Here is a 20,419-nt window from a genome sequence, read left to right as displayed (position 1 = left end):
GATATGGATTTTAAATCCAAAGATTTGGATTGGATCTAAATTGGATTTTGAAAAATCCACTCTTAGAAGATCACGATTCACGCCATAAATGTGGTTTGGGCTGATTTAATACATTCAAATTTATGGTAATCAATTAGTTTTAGTAGAAGTAAACCGGCAGCTAGTATTTTATAACTCATGTTTTTGCATTCTAGTTTATGGATTGCATAATCCAAATGAATTTAGGATGGAAGTCAAATGACTTTCAGTTGCAATCCAAAAGTTAAAAATAATGAAAACTTTCCTATTTGTGGAGGTGCAGGAGGAACCTTAAAGACCCACTGGACTCCTAAACGTACGATTATCTGTAGAACTTGAAATATTGAGTGTGGAGCTTCTTTAGCAACCATCAATATGAATTTCACCAAAATCCTTCCTTTACTCAACATAGATCCCTATGTTAAAATATGGATTTGAAACTTATTTTATGTATTTCTATAATCATATTACAACTTATAAAGGAATCAAATTTAAATTTGATAACCTAAAATAATGTAGGATATAAAGAAATGACAGAAGAACACTGGGTATGAGAATGTCGTATACTAAAGAGGTGTTAAAGACAATAGCGATGTGTCAAAGATGATACACAATGCAGTTAGACCCAATAACAGAATTATAGGTTATGTGTGCCAACAAAAATTCATAAACGACCACCATCCACTAGCCATGGGGTAAGTTGCATTTCTCATTGTTATATCATTTATTTGCATTTTTTTATATTTTATTCACTTTTTTAGTAATCATTTTTCCAAAGATTTGTACAGATATTTTAAAACATATAATAGTTCGAAAACATAAAAAGTTTTAAAAAACGATAATTTTATAAAAATGAAATATAGAAACTAAAATCCAAGTAAAAATTCCTTAGTTGATTTTTTTATTTATTTTTCTCTATTTTACAATGTGAGTGTCTATATTTAGGGAAAAACTTATCCGTCATTTTCATTTTTTTGTGGTTGCTTGCTTTTGTGATTTGTTATGATTTCCAATTAGAAATACATTGTCTTCCTTTTGAGATATGCTTCTTCAAGATTATTTTGGGTACTATTTTTCAATAATGAAAGCTTGCAAGCATTCTTTTCTTCATCTCCCATTCTCTACGTTTATTGGAGGAGGGGATGATAGTGTTAGTGTAAGTGTTATTATTGAGCATCGAGAAAAAAAGTTGTTTATAGAAGAATTTAGATGAAAGATAGTGGATTAGTTATGAACTTGTTTCATGCATTTAAGTTTTATTCCATAATGCATCAAACTTCAGAGTGATAATTGAGAGATAAAGGTGTCACTGTGACATTTAAATGTCATGTTATAATGGAATGACTTAAATGTAAGATAAATCTTTAATGAACTAAATTGAGTATTTAGTTTTATTTTATAGTTTTTATTATTACGAGTCATGTTAGATTTATTTTCTACTTCATGTGGTCTTAAATTTTATTATAATTTGAGTTTTGAAAATAATTATTTTTCAAATTATTAATATTTTCTTAAAGATATTATCTTTATAATCTTCTATTTTTATAGCATTTACAAAATAATTAAAAATAATTTATCATGATTTTCTTTAAAAAAACTATTCAAAAAGCAAACTTAAAGTTAACTAAATTTAATTGAAAAGCTCAATTTCATTTCTCTACAAAGATTTATAGAGAAATTTGTTTAAACAAAACCAAATACTAGAATATCTAATTTGGTTAAATAAAGGATATGAGTTCCGAGTTCATGGAGCCTAAAATCATGCATTAATTTCTTTAATCTCACGTTATAAAAGGCAACCATTTGGTAAGCAGGTAGAACACAGAGATAAAAAATAAACAAATGGTGATAAATTAATGTAATAACAGAAACTGTGATGAGAAAAAAAGTAATCCTTAAGATGAAAAGAAAGCAAGGCAGGAAAATTAGGAGGATATGTAATAAAGATTAGACCTCCGAATCCAATGGCGACTGATCCTTGGCAAAAATGGAGTCACCATCACCACAAAACTAAATCCCTGATTTGATTTGCACTATCTTCTTCTGTCACACTGTGATGTGAATTTAACACCAGAGACCATAACCATCGCACTGACTCCACTCCTTAATCTGGAGTCATACCGTTACAATCTCTTGGGAGACAAAATTGGGATTCCACCATTTTTCTTAGGAATACACTTCAAAGGTATTGAGCTTGTATTCTCTCTCTGTTTTCTTCCCACCATGTTTTTGCATTCACCTCACCAAATCTTTCCCGGCTGCAAACATCAGTTCAATAACTGTTAAATTCAAAACCAAGTATACATAATAACTTTTAAAGGATTATATTATGATGCATAGATGCTAAGGATTGTTTTACTTAAAAATATCTTGATCATCACTATTTTGACATTTAGCTACGATTTGTTCTTCTTTTCATGGCTCTCATTTGTGTGAATATTATTTCACAGTAATACATGCTCCTAGGATTATTTCCCTGTGAAGGAAAAGAAGGGGAACATGTTTCTGGAGATGCATTGTACTATATAGTACCTGAATCTGACACGTCGAAGCTCCCTTGTCCCATCAGCTAACTGCCGGATTGTAATGTAAACTCCAGGCTCGTCTTGTTCTACCCATTCTGCCTCCATTTCACTGGCATTGCTAATAGAAGGCTCATCTCTAGAAGCAGTGGTATCCCTTGCTGGTTCCATGGATGGCCCACCACCTTCACCATGATCCAACGCTTCAGAGGGGTAATATCCTCTGCTCCCAGAAGGTTTATAGTGACTCCTGGGGGTCCAATCCTTGTTTGAGGCCATGGGACTTTCCTGTGCAGATGTCAATCTTGAGTAGGTAGAATCTCTTGGCTGTTCAAACAAATGATACAGATTAGTCTCGAAAACGATATAGTTTTTGAACATTGAATAGAGTTGTCTTCTTACTTAATTCATGGGAAAGATATTATCAAGCGACAAGTTTAGGGAGTGCGAGAAAAGAAATGTAGATTATTACCTCGTCCTCAGACCTCGGAGGAGTGTTGAGTGCCTGTCGATTAAATCTCTGTACGTTATAAAGTTCCATGATTCTGTCGTAATTCTCACCCCACCATCTTTGCGCTTGCCATTTATTAAACATCTCTCGGCTTCAAATTCAAATGCTAAGTATTGTCAGTCTTTTCTCCTACAGGATAATTTAAGTTCTCAACAACTAAAAAATCCCATACATTTTGTTTAATATTTATAATAAGGCCTAAGGTACACATTCTTTTCAGAATGTAAACTCCATATTTCAGCTAATCTTTTGATCCAACAAGTGCAGTGCCAAGCAAATAGTCTATTGTTAGGCCAGCGCAGTCTGGGACAAATTTATTTAGTGCTTAATTGGTTCATTAATTATTACTTTCGGGACAAGCACAAGAAAATTAAACAATTTTGCAATAACTTGTAACTGAAATCACTTGTTAATTATTGGCGTAGTCGTTACTATACCTGAAGCGAATTCTTTTAAGATCATTTCCCCCATTAGGAAGAGACACAAAAGTAATGTTAACCCCTGGTTCCACCACTGCCATCCACTCCTTAGGCTCATCCTCGTCCTCTAAGACTACATCACAAACTGACGCCGAGTCACGTCCTCTAGGGGTGCGGTCACCACCAAATGCCCCAGCAAATCGTGGGTCTGATCTACCACCAGGGTAGTGAGAGGTTGTGAAGTCCCAAGCGGGGGTTGAACTTGAGCTTGCACCCCCAATATAAGGGTATGGAACCCCTTCTGAGATGGTATCGAAGTCTGGATATGGTCTATGTCCTTTCTTGTAGCTACTGGACCCTGTGCAGGGTTTGCATTGTTTGTAAGCACCTGAAAACTTTAGTGCCATATCCTTTATCTGCATATAAAGAATATAACCGTATTAACACCAATGCATTAGAGGCTTCAATTATTTAATTTTAAATAATAGAAAATAAATGTAAGAGCCTTTTTCTACTACAAGGGTAAATTATTCAGGACGAGTGAAATTGCAAGAAAAGATATTGCAATTTTATCTTAATACCAATCTTTTTCACCGATTTATACATAAGACAACTTCAGTTGAAAAAATTGATTAGTAAGCTATTTAGACGCGAGACACGAGTAATCGGAACGAAAATAATACTTTAACCACCAAAACAACTCAATAATTAACAACTATATTATAATAAGATAATAATATGGAGAGAAGATTGATAAAATAAATGAAGTTGTAACGTGGTTATATGTTTAAATCATTGCTTTGTAATGGAAATAATACAACAAAACATTTCACGACAACCAGAAATATATAATTATATCACACTTCCTTTTATCTTAAAGGAGTACCGTATGTTGGTCCAACGACCCCCCAAGTAACTCTCCTTTCATTGTTCACATAACATCTACTGTTCTATTCTATTTTAAATTGGGATTGTCGAATATTAAATAATATATTATGTGTCTAAGTGGATTTCGGTCACTGACTGACACAATTAGTATTCTAAGTGGGGAGTGGATACAGTTTAAAATTCTATTATTACACCTCAGCAATGTGTCAAGCCTTCATAAACACCTGAGTGGCATCTTGCTTTATCCACCTACTCATATTGCTTTGATACTTTCCTTTTATCATGAATATGTTATTATTGTCTAAAATATGATGCACTAGATGGAAAAGAGAAAAGTATAGACAGAGAACTAGTTGTCTACTAGCTAGAAGAAGCAAATAAAAATTGCCCATGATTAAAAAAACTATTATTTTTTATTGGAATTGGACCGGAGGAAACAAAAGAGGGAGAAAAGCCATAATTAAAGATCTAAATAATTTAAAGATAAACACATTGAACATTGACAGACGATAGCAGAAATGTGTTCGTCAAATGGCACACAAGGAAGGACTGATGGAAACCATTTGTGCAAGTTCTGAAGTATAAGTTAAAAGTAAATTTGAAAGAAACTGAATGGAGGCTAAGGTTTCAGTCTTTGGTCATTTTCAAAGAAAAACCTTTACAGCTGGACTTGTGGAGAATGTGTTTGGGTTGAGGATACAAGTGGATGACAAAATCCTTACATATATGCTACCACGAACTCTGTTACCACTAATGGAAAACATTTCCTAATTGAAGAAAATTCAGATCATTTCTAACCAGGTTTTTATCACCAAAATTTTAACTTTTGAGAGAAGTTCACTATTCTGTTAATTAGAACAATATTGGATCGTCTTAACAGAGAGTTGAGTGTTTAGCTTAAATTGCATTTACATTGACTTACAAGAAAGAATAAAGAGCATCAAAATAAAGGTATATCACTTGCATAAGCAGACATTAAGAAAGAGATGTCTATTGTTCTTAAAGTAAATACTAAGGGCCGCTATATTAGATATACTTTTCTGCCATTAAAACAATTAATACTCGGCTATATCACTTATCTATTTTTGCTCTTTTTTTTCTGCATTGGTAATAATAGAAAACTTTTGAAAAACATTGTATCGACAAGAATTCAAGGATGGGCCACACTAGGGATAGGAATGTGGCAGACCCTTCCTCTGATAGGAATCTTTTCTCATCATCAACTCAAATGTTGAATATGAAACATGTTCCCACTATTGGTATTCTCATTACACATTTAGAATAATTGACCGAGACATTTGCTTTTCTAGGAAAACCAAGTTAATATTTTGGATAAAAGCAAAAAAATTAATTGATAATGTTCACTATTAAACAAGATTATATGAATATAATAAGTTAGCTTCCGCATCTAAAATCTCGTCGTATTATTCTTTATTATTTTCTAAATTAAAAAATAAGTTATATATAGAGTACTAGAAAGTAACGAGACATCACCGGAATCGTGTAAATATATATTGATCCGTTGATGTTTGCATGGTTATTATAGATTTTAAACTGCGGAGCACCTTGATGCTCCTTTCATGTTCAATTATAAGTGGATAATCATGGGTTGATTGGTTAATCATGAACCCATGTTGCACCTCCACAGCTTAGCAAAATGGCAACACCACATGCCCAAAATCACTTAAATAAACGAATAAAATAGACCAAATAGTACACGATAGGGAGCATACCGCCAACATCAAAAGGGTCCATATCAGAACAGAACAAAACAAAACTGCGTCATCCAAAACCATGCGTGTCTTAACTTATTGCCACTCGGTTCAATCTTGGTCAAATAATATTTTTGTTTTTAAATTAACAAATAAAGAAATTATTAATAAGAAGAATAATATCAATAAATATATTGGTAAAATAAAATATTTAATTTCGATATACTATTAAAAGGTAATAATATCAATATTGTTAAAATCAGTAACGTCCCCATAGATCGATAATAACGTGTTATTGAAAAAATTGCATAGACCATTTACTTTAAATTAAAAAGAAGCATTTATCAAAAGCATTCATGAAATTACGTAATTATGGCTTTTAAGCTTTGACGGTAACTTGTTAAAATCAACAAATGTAAGACCGAAATAATTACATACCTGCACTATTTATTCTAAAATAGAAATAGAAATTTATCAAAAACCATATTCAAGTGTTGGTAAAATAGTGGTGGTCCCCCTCATATATGAGTGCACCTAAGCGGGGTGAAGATTTTATTTGTTTTTCACCAAGATGGAAAAGCAAAGATTATGGGTGAATCAAGAGAGAGAGAGAGAAAGAATGTGTGTGAGAGAGATGAAGAACCTGTGTGGTCAGGCTTTTGACAGCTTCTTTTGTACTCGGCGTGCCACTCTCACGGACTCCTCCTTCTTCATCCCTATCATCCGTCTTCGTACACGCTATGCACGTAAACATCTTTCTTTACTCTTTTTAATGATACCTTGGTTTTTACCTGCACAACAAATCCAAAATAGTTAGATAAATATTAAAGAGCCACTCAATTTTTTAATAATAATAATGATAATGGGTTTGGATGGACTGGGATGGAGGACGACGTGGAAGAGTAATGAAGGACATAACTGGTTACGCGCTTGAGGCAATCACTTTCATTGAATGAAACAGTGACAGAGCAACGCCAGCCAGTGAAGCACCCAATTGAATGAAGAAATGCAGCAACAGCACAGGCGAGAATGCGAAACAGAAGACAAAGAAAAGGGTATTTAAATTTTGCAAATTTTGGTGGTCTAAGAAATGATATCTTTCGTTTTCGTTGGGAAACAGAAGAGAGGAAAAGAGAAAAAGGAAAAGCGGTCTTGAGAAGGAGGCTCGGGATCAGAGCAAGATCGAAAGCGATCTCAAAATCTCAAAAGAAGAAAATGGGATCAATAATAAAAAGTAGAGAAAGGAAACAAAATGGGGCAAGGAATGGCCAGGGGTACTACTACACTACTACTATCTGCTTTGCTTTACCGCACACAAATTCTCAATTTTAAAAGAAGAACCTCCAAGCCGAAGGAAGATTCTGACACCCCTTAAAAAGAAAAGAAGCAAATGAACCCCATTGATTATAAACACATTTTCTCACGCCTCAAATAAAGAGAAAAATTGAAAACAAATACAAAAACAGGTACTATTGCACAGTGAGATATAATAAAAAAACAAATGACATACTATAATATATTCTCTCGATTCTCTCTTTATCTTTTGTGCAAATCACATCAATCCCCGTTCTCCGAGGCACACCCGAAAACCAAAAGCGGCTGACTGAGTGACCTAGAGAGAGAGAGAGTGTACGTGTTTTTGGGATTGCGGAAAAAAAAACAGAATGGGTTTGAATGAGGAATCAATGTTTGTCGGAGGGTGCGAAGAGAGGTAACTGGACAGGGAAAGAGAATGAAGGAGAAAAGGGAATTGAAATTGTTAGTGCATTGATTGGGATATTATAATTCTAGCTTTACTGCAAAAGCAGAATTAATTAAATAGAGTCAGTCATTACTGTTCGAAAACGACTTAGCAAGCAAACGCTCAACACCTTCTTCTTCTTCATATCTCCAACGCTCTCTCTCTCTCTCACTTTAATCAAAATCAAAATCAAAATCTCTTACTACAATCTATCAATCAAATTAAATGCGCTGCGTTTGGGATCTGAAACGCATTTTAATGCAATGCATACACCTATTAATTACTGCTATCTACGCTTTAATTTCCCTAACCACACACCAAAGAGATCAAAACTTACCTTATATACAAGAACGGTGGATTCGATTCGATTGGATTCGATAGAGTATGATATGATGTGATGTGATGTGATATTCACTTTTTTTTTCCTTCGATTTAGCTTTCCATTTTTGGAGCTCCGAAGCAGCGAAGAACGACGAAGCGGTGCTTAGCAATGAGTGGCGTTGTTGGTTATTTCGGCGAGAAAACGGGATGCGAGAATCTGGAATCGGTGCCCGAAAATTTGGAAGATGGCGAAGGTTGAGGGTGCGGTATTTATACGGAGGGGGAGGGGTGACGGCGTTAGTTTTGACGGAAAATGTTTGGCGTTAGTAGGGAAGACGTAACGAGGAATTTTGATTTTGTCTTTTTACAGCGGAAACGATGTTGGAGGGCGTAGAAGACAGTGGGGTCCACATGTTCATGGTGATGCAATGCAACACTGAAGAAGGATCTTTAACGTGCGTACGTAACATGACACGTGGCGAAGCGTGATTGGAAGTGATGTAATGGAGGTGTTGAGTGGGTGGGATTAGTATGACAGAGTTGGGAACAATCCCATCAGGCCTTTCATGTCCTTCGTTACCTCTTAATAATCATATCGTAAAATCATAACTCAACTTTTCGCCAACTCAAATTATCGAACGTCACTGTATTTTCAAAATACCGTTTCATGTTTCACCTAAACACTTCTTTCAATTACATTATCCAAAAACTTTTTTTTTCTTAAAATTTAAATGAGTCACAGTTTAATTTATTTTAATGCCAAGATTTTTTTGGGGACTCATAATGAGTCTTTAAAATTATTCCATTTAAGTGCTTCTCCTTCTGAATAAAAAGAAGGATATTTGGAATAATGTAATTTTGTTTTTAATTTATTAGTATAAAGAATAATATATTTTCAACTATCAATTTGAATATTTATTCTTTTCTAAAAAAGTTGAATTTCAAATTACTTTCATTTTTAATTTTTTTTTTTTTCATTTCAAATTTGTTTTGTCTCCTAACTTGAAATTATTAAATTTTAATTTTTAATTTAAATATAGTATTTCAATTATCATCGACTATAAAATTTATCACTGACACTAATAACATCGATTAGAAAAAATATCTCAAGATATTTTCAAAATATAATTATTACATACTTCAATCAAAAACTAATTATATCAGTATTGGTTGACAAAACTGAACAAACATTTAAGAAATAGTTCGATTGTCGGTATTTTAATCGAGATCAGACCGAAAAAGTAATATAAAAAAACACATAGTTAAAGGGAAAAGAGTATACAATTTTTCAAACTTTTAAATTTTAGGTAAAATTTGAAACTTAAGTTAAGAATTTGAAATTATCTCATTATAAGTAATCAAATTATTTTTGTAAATTTCTAAAATTTTAATTTCTTTTAAATTATTTATCCAAATAACATATTTTATTATAAAATACTTTAAATTGTATATAAAAATGAATTATAACAAGTATTGTTTGACAAATAACTTTGACTTATATACATTAAATCTGTTTTACAAAGAATTTTGAAGACAAATATTCAAATATAAGCAATAGGATATAGGTTTAAGTTGAACGTTTTAACAAACGAATACATGTGCTCCTTTCATTTAATATGAAAGTAATATGAATACTAAAGAGAGCTATTTATACAAAGCTAAAAGATCAAAAGACATGCCCTCGTATGAGCTTGCTTAGTATAAAGTTTTATTTTAAACTACAAGAACCATTACTTGTCTTTCATTTCTTCTCATTTATATATATATATATATATATATATATATATATATATAATCATCTTTAAAAAAATTGTTATTATCTCATAAATGTTATTTTTTACGATAGTCATTGTAACTTTGGGTTCTTCCTTTTTCTTTTCACTATAATTTGTTGGTTCCTAGTTGAGTTGGAAAGACATGCATGTAATTCTTTGTAGGTCTGTGGACACGTATTTGTGCATGTCTGTCTTAAAAGAAATATAAGTTAAAGGGAGTATATAAATATGCATACAATTGTATCTAAACATCATAGAGAACAAAGACATGATAAAGAATTAAATGACCAATCCATAAAAGAAAATTAAAATCCCTGTGTTATTTTACAAGCATGCTCAATATTTTAATTTAATAATGTAAAAAACAAGTCTAATACACAAGAAGAAATGAAGATTGAATTGTATATTAAAACATAAAGATGCATTAAATGGGTTTCATACAACATTAAATGATTATCTCTTCTTTGTTTTAACATGTTGATAGCTGGCATGAGAGTTTTCACCCAAACTAGAGTAAAATAGAAGAACGTACACGATAAATAGTCTTGCTAGGATTATTGACATAAGGAGTGTTAGGATGTTTGTTGGCTAAAACAACTTTCGTGTGAGATGTAGACAAGAACTTTATGAAATTTTCTTGGTAGACATGAAGATGGAAACATTCCTTACAACTCAAAATAAGGTTATAAAGAATTTTGTGAAGTATAACATTAACTTAAGATTGTTTGTGAATCATCTTACTAAGACTTTACATAATGTGTTATATCATTAGTTAGACGAAACACTTGCATCTCACATAATCTATTTGAAAACTATCACTTATAGACGAAACACATTGATGTTTTCACTTGTTGTTTAATAATACTTAATAAAAAAAGGGTTTGTTGAGATTTACTAAAAAAAATAATGTCAATAGTTAAAATGGTACTTAGTTCTTGTTCTCTAAAAATTATGTCATTCATCAAATTAACCATATTGTTACAAACCATATGAACGATTAAGTTGTAATTGCTTTAATTACCTTTGATATGATTAAATTGTTATAGAAAAAGTGGAAGACTACCCTTGTGCAAAAAACCTAAGATACCTAATCAATCATAGCATGAAAGTCATATGGAGAAGAGAAATTACATGAAAAAATAGATGACTACTAATTTCTTGCTCTTGATTGCAAAAAGAGCAAGCACATTCTTGTAATCATATTTGTATGTTTCTCTTTAACAAATTATTCTTAATTTGTAATTTGTTTCTTATGATTCTCACAATACTATAAAATTGTTTGATGGAACATTTATCCTCCAAAATAGCTTGTAGGTCCCCACTGTTAGTATACAAAAATTATGCCTCTCTTTTCTATGTAGTCAAATGTATAAATATTAAAATTAAATAACATTAACCTATATTAACATTTAATAAAATTAACTTTTTGAGACTAACTTTACTAAATATTAAGAATAAATTTATTTGATATTAATTTGACAAACATAAAATAATATATTTAATTTTATTATTTTAGTGTCAGAATTTTCTAGTCTACTTAGGTCGAACTTATACTTGACACTAGTTTTTTTTATACTAATTGCTAACATTTTCATAATCTAACATTACGATCATCAAGAAGCAAACGAGAACAACAGTAGAAATCCTTACCTATACGTTCTAAGACTTGAATGAAAGAAAAGAAAAGTACTTTAAAAACATTAAGGTTAATTGTTTCTTCAAGTTTCGTGTTCATGATGTGTCCACCTTCTCATCATTTTCAGGGTCGCTTACCATGCATTGTGTTAGTTTTACGTTTTATTACATCATTATCTTCTTAGCTTCTTGTTTAGCACTTTTACCACATGTTGCATTTTTTTTATTTTAAGAAAAATTGTTTTAGAAAATATAGCAATCATTTGTGTTTATGAAAAAATTGATAGAAAAGAGAGGGAACTGATTGGAAATGAATGAGAAATAAAAGTTAGAAGAAGAGGAGGAATCACCAACTAAATGATTTTTCTTTTCTTCTAATTTTAATATTCTTCTTACAAAATAATGTTTAATTTTTTCTTTTATCTCCTTGCATTATTATTATTCCTGGCAAATTATGCTTTGAGATCTTTGATTTTTGTCCGTGTGGATGGAGTACATGCGAAATTAAGTACTCGAATACTTAAATTAGAGTTTAGAATGAAGTACATGATGATAATAAATATTATTTAATGCGTAAATTTGTTTTGATTGTTGTGCACATTTATAGGATTATGACGATAGGATTATGACGAGACTTTAACACTCTGGATCAAGATTAAAACAGGTTAGTGGTTAATTTCAAAATTTAAGTAACATTTTATTTAATATTTTGTTTTGTATACTTAGAAAATTGTAGGCCACGTACATCTCCCTATACTCAAATTAAAATTAAAATGTGTAGTTATATCTATACTTCTCTTTATTTTTCCTTTTCTCATTCTGTGTTAAATAGGTAAGCAAGTGGTGTGAGAGGTAATGTTTCACAATGAAAATATGATATTGCTATGAAGAAATGTTTGGAAGAGAAGTTGCAAGGGTCCATGATGACATTACACCAATCTCACACCTTTTGCATCAATCGAAATCAGAAGTTTATTTTGATTAGAGAAGACACATTTTGCATGAAAAGGGTAGGTTTTGTAGAGAGAGAGAGAGAAGAAGGTGAAGAGTGGGTGAGGTTGGGTCAAGATGGTATTAGGAATTCCGGCAAGAATGGAAAAAGGGTTTGATGGAGGATGGTGTGAAGCAGGTGCAGTGAGTTAGAGTGTGTGCGAAAGGGAAACATGGTGGGTTCAAGACGAGAGAGATGTTTATGGTGGAGGATTGAACGTGCATGCATGGGTGTGCCACAATGCACCTTCTGTCTCACTCAGGCTTCCACAATTAGCAACATAGTGCGTTCAACAAGGGGCTTTAGGCCAACCCATTCATGTTTCTTTGTGCCCAAGAGTACAGCAAATGGTGGGTCAAGGACAATGCAAGTTTGGCAACACAAGATTTTGCACTGGTAGTTGGATCAATCCACCATGGAGTTCTGCTTCTGCAAAATCCTATCATCAACACCATAGAACATCATTTATCTAATCATTTCTCTAATAGTCTAAGTCATGAATAGTGTTCAATAATAAAATGCTTTTGTTAAGTAGAATGCATTTGATGATATGCAGAAACTCTCAACAAATGATTATGTCTTAATCGATTTTCTGTTAGATGTGAAGTTTTATATATGAAGTTCTGTATAACATGTATATATGTTGTTTAATACTTGATCACAATGTGATTAGTGGTATGAAATGTGTGTGGTGAATACATGCATAAGCATATATTTCAAACTCTTATATAATATATAGATTTTTTTTTGTTTCAAAGACTTTCTCTTACACGTAAAATTTATATATAGACTTCTCTTTTAAGATTCCATGTTGCTTAATTTTCAATTTTAACAAACAATTTCATTTTATAATTTAATAAACAATTTCATTTTATAATTGGTGGTGTATTTGTATAGACAAAGTGGACCTAGATAATATCTGAGATTGTGGGTCGCTTTTTTTGTAATCATTCTCTTATACTCGGTCGTTCCTCCTTTCTACTTCAGTTCTCTCACTTCTTGATGTTTCAACTCTTCAACTTTTTAGCGTTCAGTCAGAAGTAAACATGTAGAAGGTTCTTCGACGATGATCAAGTAAGTACTCTGTATTAAGAGTATATGATATAAAACTGATAAAAATGAACCTTACTCCTTCATATAAGGCTTATTTATAATATTTGGTAATGGACTATTTGATTCATGGGTCATCTCACACATATTTTCAATAAATTAGTATTAATGACTTTAATGTATTTTGAACCAAAATTGTATCAAGGTAACCCGATTTCGGTAAGATCAAATTTTAACTAAAGTTGTATCACGACACAATTTAGCCATTTAATATTTTTTTTTAAAGTTTACTCATTTCAATAATTAAAAGATAAAATTATACCATATGATTACTTATCCCTACATTATGCATGGTTTATTTTGCAATACAATTAAAGTTAATAGGATATGCATTGATGAGAATGATTATATCTTAAATTAGTTTAAATTAACTATAATATGGTAATGGTTAGTAGATCATCGATATCTTTATATATATATATATATATATATATATATATATACTATAAGAAAATAATTAAATAGAAATTAATTTCAGATACTAAAATAATTAGTTACTATTGATTAAATTAAAGACCATCTTATAAATTACAAAAAATATTGGTATCTAAAGTAATTTTTATTATTAATAAAAATTTACAAAAAAGTTTGTAAATTGATATATAATCATTACCTACTAAATTTTTAACTACTTACTATTTTTTATTCTAAATTAGTTTTTTAGAGACTAATTTACATCTAAAACATTAGTAGCTAAAACCTTGGTAGTTAATTTAGATACCAATTTAGAAACTATTTTATAAATTTTTATTAATAATAGAAACCATTTTAGATACTAATTTTTTTTTTAGTTTATAAAATAGTATTTAATTTAATTAATATAGTGACAAATTATTATTTTTCTCTAAATTTAGTTATTATTTAATGATTTATATATATATATAATATTAAATTAATTTTTAAATTTTACTGTCAGTTAAATTATGGTGTTATTTAGTTTATATTTTTAAAAATATTAAATCATTTTTAAATAATTTAATTTTTCATAAAACCAGTTTAGAAAACTCTAAGTTAATGTTGAATCCTTTTAATTTTTTAAAAATAAATATTAATGTTAGTGTTGTTGATGCTAAAGTTGGAGACGTTAATACAATCATATTAATCAACTTTAAAATAATTTTATTATTTTTAATTTTTTTATAAGTAAAAATATTTATGTTAATGTATTTGATTAGGGTTAGTTAAGTTAATATTAACTGAAATAAATATTAAAAATAAATAAGTAGACATTCATAACTATTACTAAAGAGAAAATATATTTTTATTTATCTCAATCACGGATAAGATTCAAACAAAATTAACAAAATTAAAGTTTTTGTATTAAGACTATAATTTTTTTCTTATTATACTAAAAATAAAATATGGTAATACTTGTTCTTCTAAATTGAATATTTATCATATTAAAAATATCATATTAAAAATATATTTTATTTAGTGTCGACTAAACCAAAGTTAAATTAAATATATTTTAGAATAAAAAACACATTAATGTGAGTTTGGTCAATACTAAACTACTTTAATTAAAAAATAATTTAAAATTTAGTAATGGTTAAGACTACTTAAAGTTAGCTTTCAAAAGTCGTGCTAATAAATTAAAGATTATATTTTGAGAGTTTGTTGTATGTGGAACACAAATTCAATATCATTGACTAATTAGCTTCGATTTTTACTTTTATTGTGGATCGCTTTCTTGTAGTAGTTGAGAAGAATTTATCTCTTAAATGATATTGGTTAAAAATATATTTTATTTAATTATTTTTAATTTTGATTATATTAATATATTTTTCGCTTTAAACTTATTTTTTATTTTCTTTTCATTCATTTCGATTAATCAAAATTTGCAATTAAACATTTTCAAAATTTCACTATTAATATATAAAATATCAAATTCATTTAAAATGTTATTGAAATAAATATTATACAAAATTTTAGTAGTATTAATTTTTTAAACAATATAAACACAGTTTTCCAGTAATATCTTCATTAACAAAAAATGACGATTAATATAATATGTCTTATCATCTAGTTTTTAACTTTAAAAATTTAAATAAAATAAATTATATTTTAGATCATTCTTTAAAATTATTTTATTAAATGTTTAGTAAACAAATATTGTATTTGAATTGATTCTTTGAATCTCGACAATTGACTCCAATTTTGCTTTCGAGTAAGCTACTATGGTGAAATTGGTAGACACGCTTCTCTTAGAAAGTACTGTTAGAGCATCTCGGTTCGAGTCCATTGAAGCTTGTTTTTCAGTGAAATAAATGTGAATTCATTCATTAAGTCAAAATTTCGTATAACAACATACAACACTTATTAAGAACTTTAAACCTAATTCTACCTTATCAAATTGATTTATAAAGTAATGTTTACACATATTTATATATTACTAAATATCAGTTGATGTAAGATCTCCAACGTACTACTCTCATCGATGTTACCATCTTGTCTAAGACTATACAATAGATGGCCCAAACTTCATACAATATTTATTAAGAAGTAAACTTTAAGCTTAATTCAACCTTGTCAAATTAATTTATAAGGTGAAGTTTGCACTAATTTATATATTACTAAATGTTAGACGATGTGAGATCTGCAACACATCACTCACGTCGATGTTATCAACTTGTGTGTAAGACTATACAATAAATGATCTGATAACAACCTGATAGCAAATGATCTGATAAATTTAACAAATTCTCATTAGAATAAATTCGAAAATATTCTCATTCCACATATTTAGAAGTGAAGTTTAAAACTATCTCAATTTAGTATAACATAAGATTGAAGATAAAATGAAAGAATTAGCCATAAAAGAAAGCATCTTAAGTAGGAGTGGGAAAAGTGGGTGCAGTGTTTGGAAATAGTCAGATATGAAAATAAGACGTTTCATTAAAGACATGTTATTATGCCTGCTGGTTTCCTGAACTACAGTTCCACCAAACTTTGCTTTCTTTGCTCACCGAATGGTTTCTACGTGCCCATACAACAATGGCAACAAAAACATTAGTTGTAAAATCGAAAGACAAAGTTTTGTGAAAGAAGTAAAAGTGGGTGTATATGATGTATACATGGTATAGTATTTTGTTACTGTGTTGATTGTTTTGTCTGAATGAAGGAGTGAAGAGAGTGTGTCAGAAATTGGTGCCTTGTCATGGTGAAGGAACAAGTGATGATGTGCTTTAACTTTAACCCATTCTACTGTTTTTGGTTCTTGGCTTTATTCCCTGGACTAAACTCTCTTTAAGCAAAGAATGCTTGGAATGGAGGGACAACAAAACCACACTATAAAAACTATAACACAATCTCTCTTTCCCTCTCTACACTTCTCTCTCTTTTCCTATCTGAAAATGGGAACTCCACGTGTCACAATCTGGGGGTTTTGCTTTACCTAAAGACATGTTCTCACTAGATCTTGTTAAGTAAGAAAAGCATAGTCAAGGTCCAAAGCCATTCATTCCTTCCCAACTTGGGTTTTTCGTTTTCAAGAGAATTCAAAAAATATCCCACACTTTAATCACATCTTTGTTATTTTTTTTTTCACTTCTCTTTATCTTCAATCTATGTATAAAAGACAAGACACAAATGTTAGCAAACAAAAGCCTATGCTCAGTCCAAGCAAACACACAATTATTCCTCTTGTTGTCATTTGCTAAAAGGATCATTTTTTTTATTTAGACCACCCTTCCATGTTTTCCCTTACAAATTTTGTTTTCTCATGCTTCTATTGTCTCAGTTACAAATTCCATTTGGCACATGCCCTTCAAAAAAATTTGTTCAGGTTCAGCTCATGAAATTCAAAAATCTGCAGAAAAGGTAAAACTAAAAAACATGAAAGCATGGGGTAGATTAGACCACTTTTAACGTTAGGAATGTTCTGTTTTTTCTGAAGTGAATAAGCAAGCATAAGGCAATTATCATATATATAATAATGTGCTTTGAAAAGTGATCATAAAGCTCCCATTCAGCAATCCTCTCCCAAGGTAGATCTCCATAATCTCAATCCCCAAGTGTTTCTTTCCCTGTTTCCAATGTTTGGGGTTTGATTACTTTGGTTATTAGGTTGTTCTCTTTTGATTTCTTGCTCCAGAATAAAACCATTATTTACCCATGTTAAAAGAAGAGACACAAGTGGGGTGTCTTGTGCAAATACTGTTTATCATAACTTTTACTTCCTATGCACTTAAACCCCTCATTTATTTATACATAAATTCACTTCATTTCTCACTCATTTTGGTGCCATGATGGGAATTCAAACCAAGAATCTCACCTTGGTGGATGATTCATGTATGTGTGTGGAATTAACTCTTACCCAATTGATGCAGTGGCCCCTTGAAAAGTAACCTTAACAAAGCAGGTAAAGTGTTGTAAGGGGTTTGCTTGTGCTTAAGGGAACACTCTGCTGATTAACGGCTAAATACTTGAATTAGAAACATGAAATTGGAATCTGATTTGTGAGAATAAGATTGAAAAGGGAAGATGAATATGAAAAATATAAAAGGAAAAGTTTTTGTGAGATGGGGTGGATCTAGCTTTCAGAAAAACTGTTTCTTGATTTATCTCACATGTAGGGAAGGGGTTGGAGAGGGAAATCGAAAGAAGGGTAAAGTGAATATTCAGGTTCATTTGAGTTAGTGATGATGGGAATGTGAGAAAAGGGTGAAAATGGATCTCATGAAGAAAATAAGAAAGAAAAAAATGTGTGCCTGAATTGTTCTTTGAACAAAGAGGAAAACATCAGATAAGACACTTTAGTATGTTTGTTCCGTTGGTTGTCTTTCCAGGAACAACATTTAAATTGTTCATGTACCAATCTCTTTAAAGAGAAGAAACGGAATTGCTGCAAAATCGTACATACAGGGAAATCGATTTTGCAAAGGCTATGTTCAAATGTCGAATATTTTGTTTGTGTACTTGTATTTTGTTTTTTCTTTTTCTTAGGGAAGGGGAAAAGGGAAATCTTAGAAGAATAAGTGGCTATGAAACTTAAAGACATTAGGTATTGAACATAGCCATAAAATTGCACGTGTTAACCTCTCCAATGTTTACTCATTGGCTACCAATCCCTTCATAAACTATAGTTCTTACACAAAAGATAACTTTTAGTGCAATTTGATTAAGATGTTGATTTTGTTTCATTGTAGTGAAAGAGAAGATCTTAGGTGTAGGCAATGCATGTTCTTAGTTATGGGGTGATATTTGGAGTGTTACGTGGAGAGATGCTACTTTCATCAACATATTCATACTTCATTTACGTTAATCTATTTTTATGCAATGGATAAACAAAAGGAAGCTAAAGCCGAAGGCTAAGGTTTTATTTATTCAGATCAATGAACTTTGGGCCTTTGATCTTCCATAAGTGTGAATTCCTAGACAGCTTCTTCCTACACCTCCATAAGGTTTTCATTATCCCCGTACTACATGTAAAAATACATTTTTATTCTTCTTGTATCACTCCTATATGAGAAGATATTTTCAAATTCAGAAGCGTTTTCCAGATTTATATTTTGGATTATCTAATCTGGAAGCTAATTTTAAATCTAGAAATAACTTTTGGATTATATAATCAATAATATATTTTAAAAATATATATTTGGGATTACATAATTCAAAAGTTTTTTCTAAATGTGAGAGTAGCTTATCGATTATGTAATCCGAATATATTATAGATTACATAATCCGGAAGCTAATATCGTATAAAAAAACTTTTTAAATTATATAATCCTGAAATTAATCACAAATTTAGAAAAAAAACTTCAAATTTACATAATCAGTAAGTTAATTATAAATATGAAAAAAAACTTTCAAAATATAAATTACGAAGGACATTTTGAAAATACAAAAATTATTTATAGGATGACAGAAAACATATGAAAGTATATGAAGAAGCAGTCGAATTCCTGTTGTCCAAAAATCATGCATAGCCTGGCCCATAATATAGGGTCTAAAACTACAAAACTAAGCCAGAGTTAGTGGTCTATTTTTGAAAAAAAAAAAACACAGACAAAATGTAACAAAATAAAGGAAAAAAAAAATAATGAGTTGTTTTTTTTTTTTTTTTTTGTGTGGGTGGAGTCAACAGTGAATTCTTCTGAAGTCCACACTCACCCAAAACGATTGTCACAAAATAAGACCAGTAATATAAGGATCTAGTTCATTTTTTTTTTATACAAATCAATTTAATTTAATTCAATTATTTTTAAATAAACCAGTAATTAACAAAATTTAGAGCATAATCTATAACAGTATATAATTTTTGTTTTTTTCTACAATTTTTTTCAATTTTATTCTCGAAAAATAATAATTTTATCTTGGAGAAATCAAAATTAATTTAATAACTTTTTTCCCCAATTTTATCGTTGAAAAAAAAGAGCTCTTCTCTTATCACTTTAATAACTTATCTTTTCTTATAATTATCAATTACAGTATTTTTTAAAGAAGATATTCAAAATCTCACTTTCTTTTCTTCTCCAGACTCACTCTCATTTCCATTTTTATTCTTTTCTTTTCTATTTTTTCTACATACACACCATCTTTCTCATTTCTCTTTCTCTTTCTCTTTTTATGTTTTTTTTATTAATTTTACAAAAAATAATCTTTTACTAAATCTAAATTTTTTTTCTTCTAATTTTCCAATTTTTCTTAAATGCCTAGGTTGACTTGGCTAACAAAGAATGAGTTTCATGCTCAAACTTCTTTCTTTTACTTTTCAGTTTTTCTCATACAATTTTGAGAAATCTTATGCTAACTACGTAAATTTCTCATACTAGCAT

At 30.2% G+C, this 20,419-nt stretch overlaps 1 protein-coding gene across 3 annotated transcripts; it reads right to left on the bottom strand.

Moving 5' to 3' along the window:
* Positions 1–1,848: 1,848 nt before the first annotated feature.
* Positions 1,849–8,381, bottom strand: LOC137808619 (protein BREVIS RADIX). 3 transcript variants are annotated; one of them, XR_016519349.1, is made up of 6 exons: positions 8,149–8,381; positions 6,714–6,861; positions 3,489–3,886; positions 3,013–3,180; positions 2,551–2,867; positions 1,849–2,276 (listed from the first exon to the last, which is right to left on the bottom strand). XR_016519349.1 is itself a non-coding variant. In XM_068609823.2 (6 exons), exons 2-6 carry the CDS (start codon positions 6,822–6,824, stop codon positions 2,198–2,200), a joined length of 1,035 nt encoding a protein of 344 aa, XP_068465924.2. In that variant the 5' UTR covers positions 6,825–6,861; positions 8,149–8,381; the 3' UTR covers positions 1,849–2,197. The 3 variants fall into 3 exon arrangements, 2 of the variants coding, with proteins under 2 accessions (XP_068465924.2, XP_068465925.2); XM_068609823.2 differs by having other exon boundaries at positions 3,013–3,142; XM_068609824.2 differs by lacking the exon at positions 8,149–8,381 and adding an exon at positions 6,990–7,836 and having other exon boundaries at positions 3,013–3,142.
* Positions 8,382–20,419: the final 12,038 nt, after the last annotated feature.

Source organism: Phaseolus vulgaris, chromosome 3 (genome assembly GCF_051622355.1).
Source record: "Phaseolus vulgaris cultivar YP4 chromosome 3, ASM5162235v1, whole genome shotgun sequence".
Classification (NCBI taxonomy): Eukaryota; Viridiplantae; Streptophyta; class Magnoliopsida; order Fabales; family Fabaceae; genus Phaseolus; species Phaseolus vulgaris.
Note: the sequence above shows the minus strand (reverse complement) of the source record. Positions and strands in the feature narration are given on the sequence as shown.

Bases quoted from the DNA above. Each gene is read 5' to 3' on its own strand.
- LOC137808619 (XM_068609823.2), bottom strand. From the start codon at position 6,824: ATGTTTACGTGCATAGCGTGTACGAAGACGGATGATAGGGATGAAGAA. The intron at 3,887-6,713 runs GTTCTTCATCTC...CTTTATATGCAG, and splicing joins TCAAAAGCCTGACCACACAG to ATAAAGGATATGGCACTAAA. The intron at 2,277-2,550 runs GTACTATATAGT...TGATGTTTGCAG, and splicing joins CTTCGACGTGTCAGATTCAG to CCGGGAAAGATTTGGTGAGG.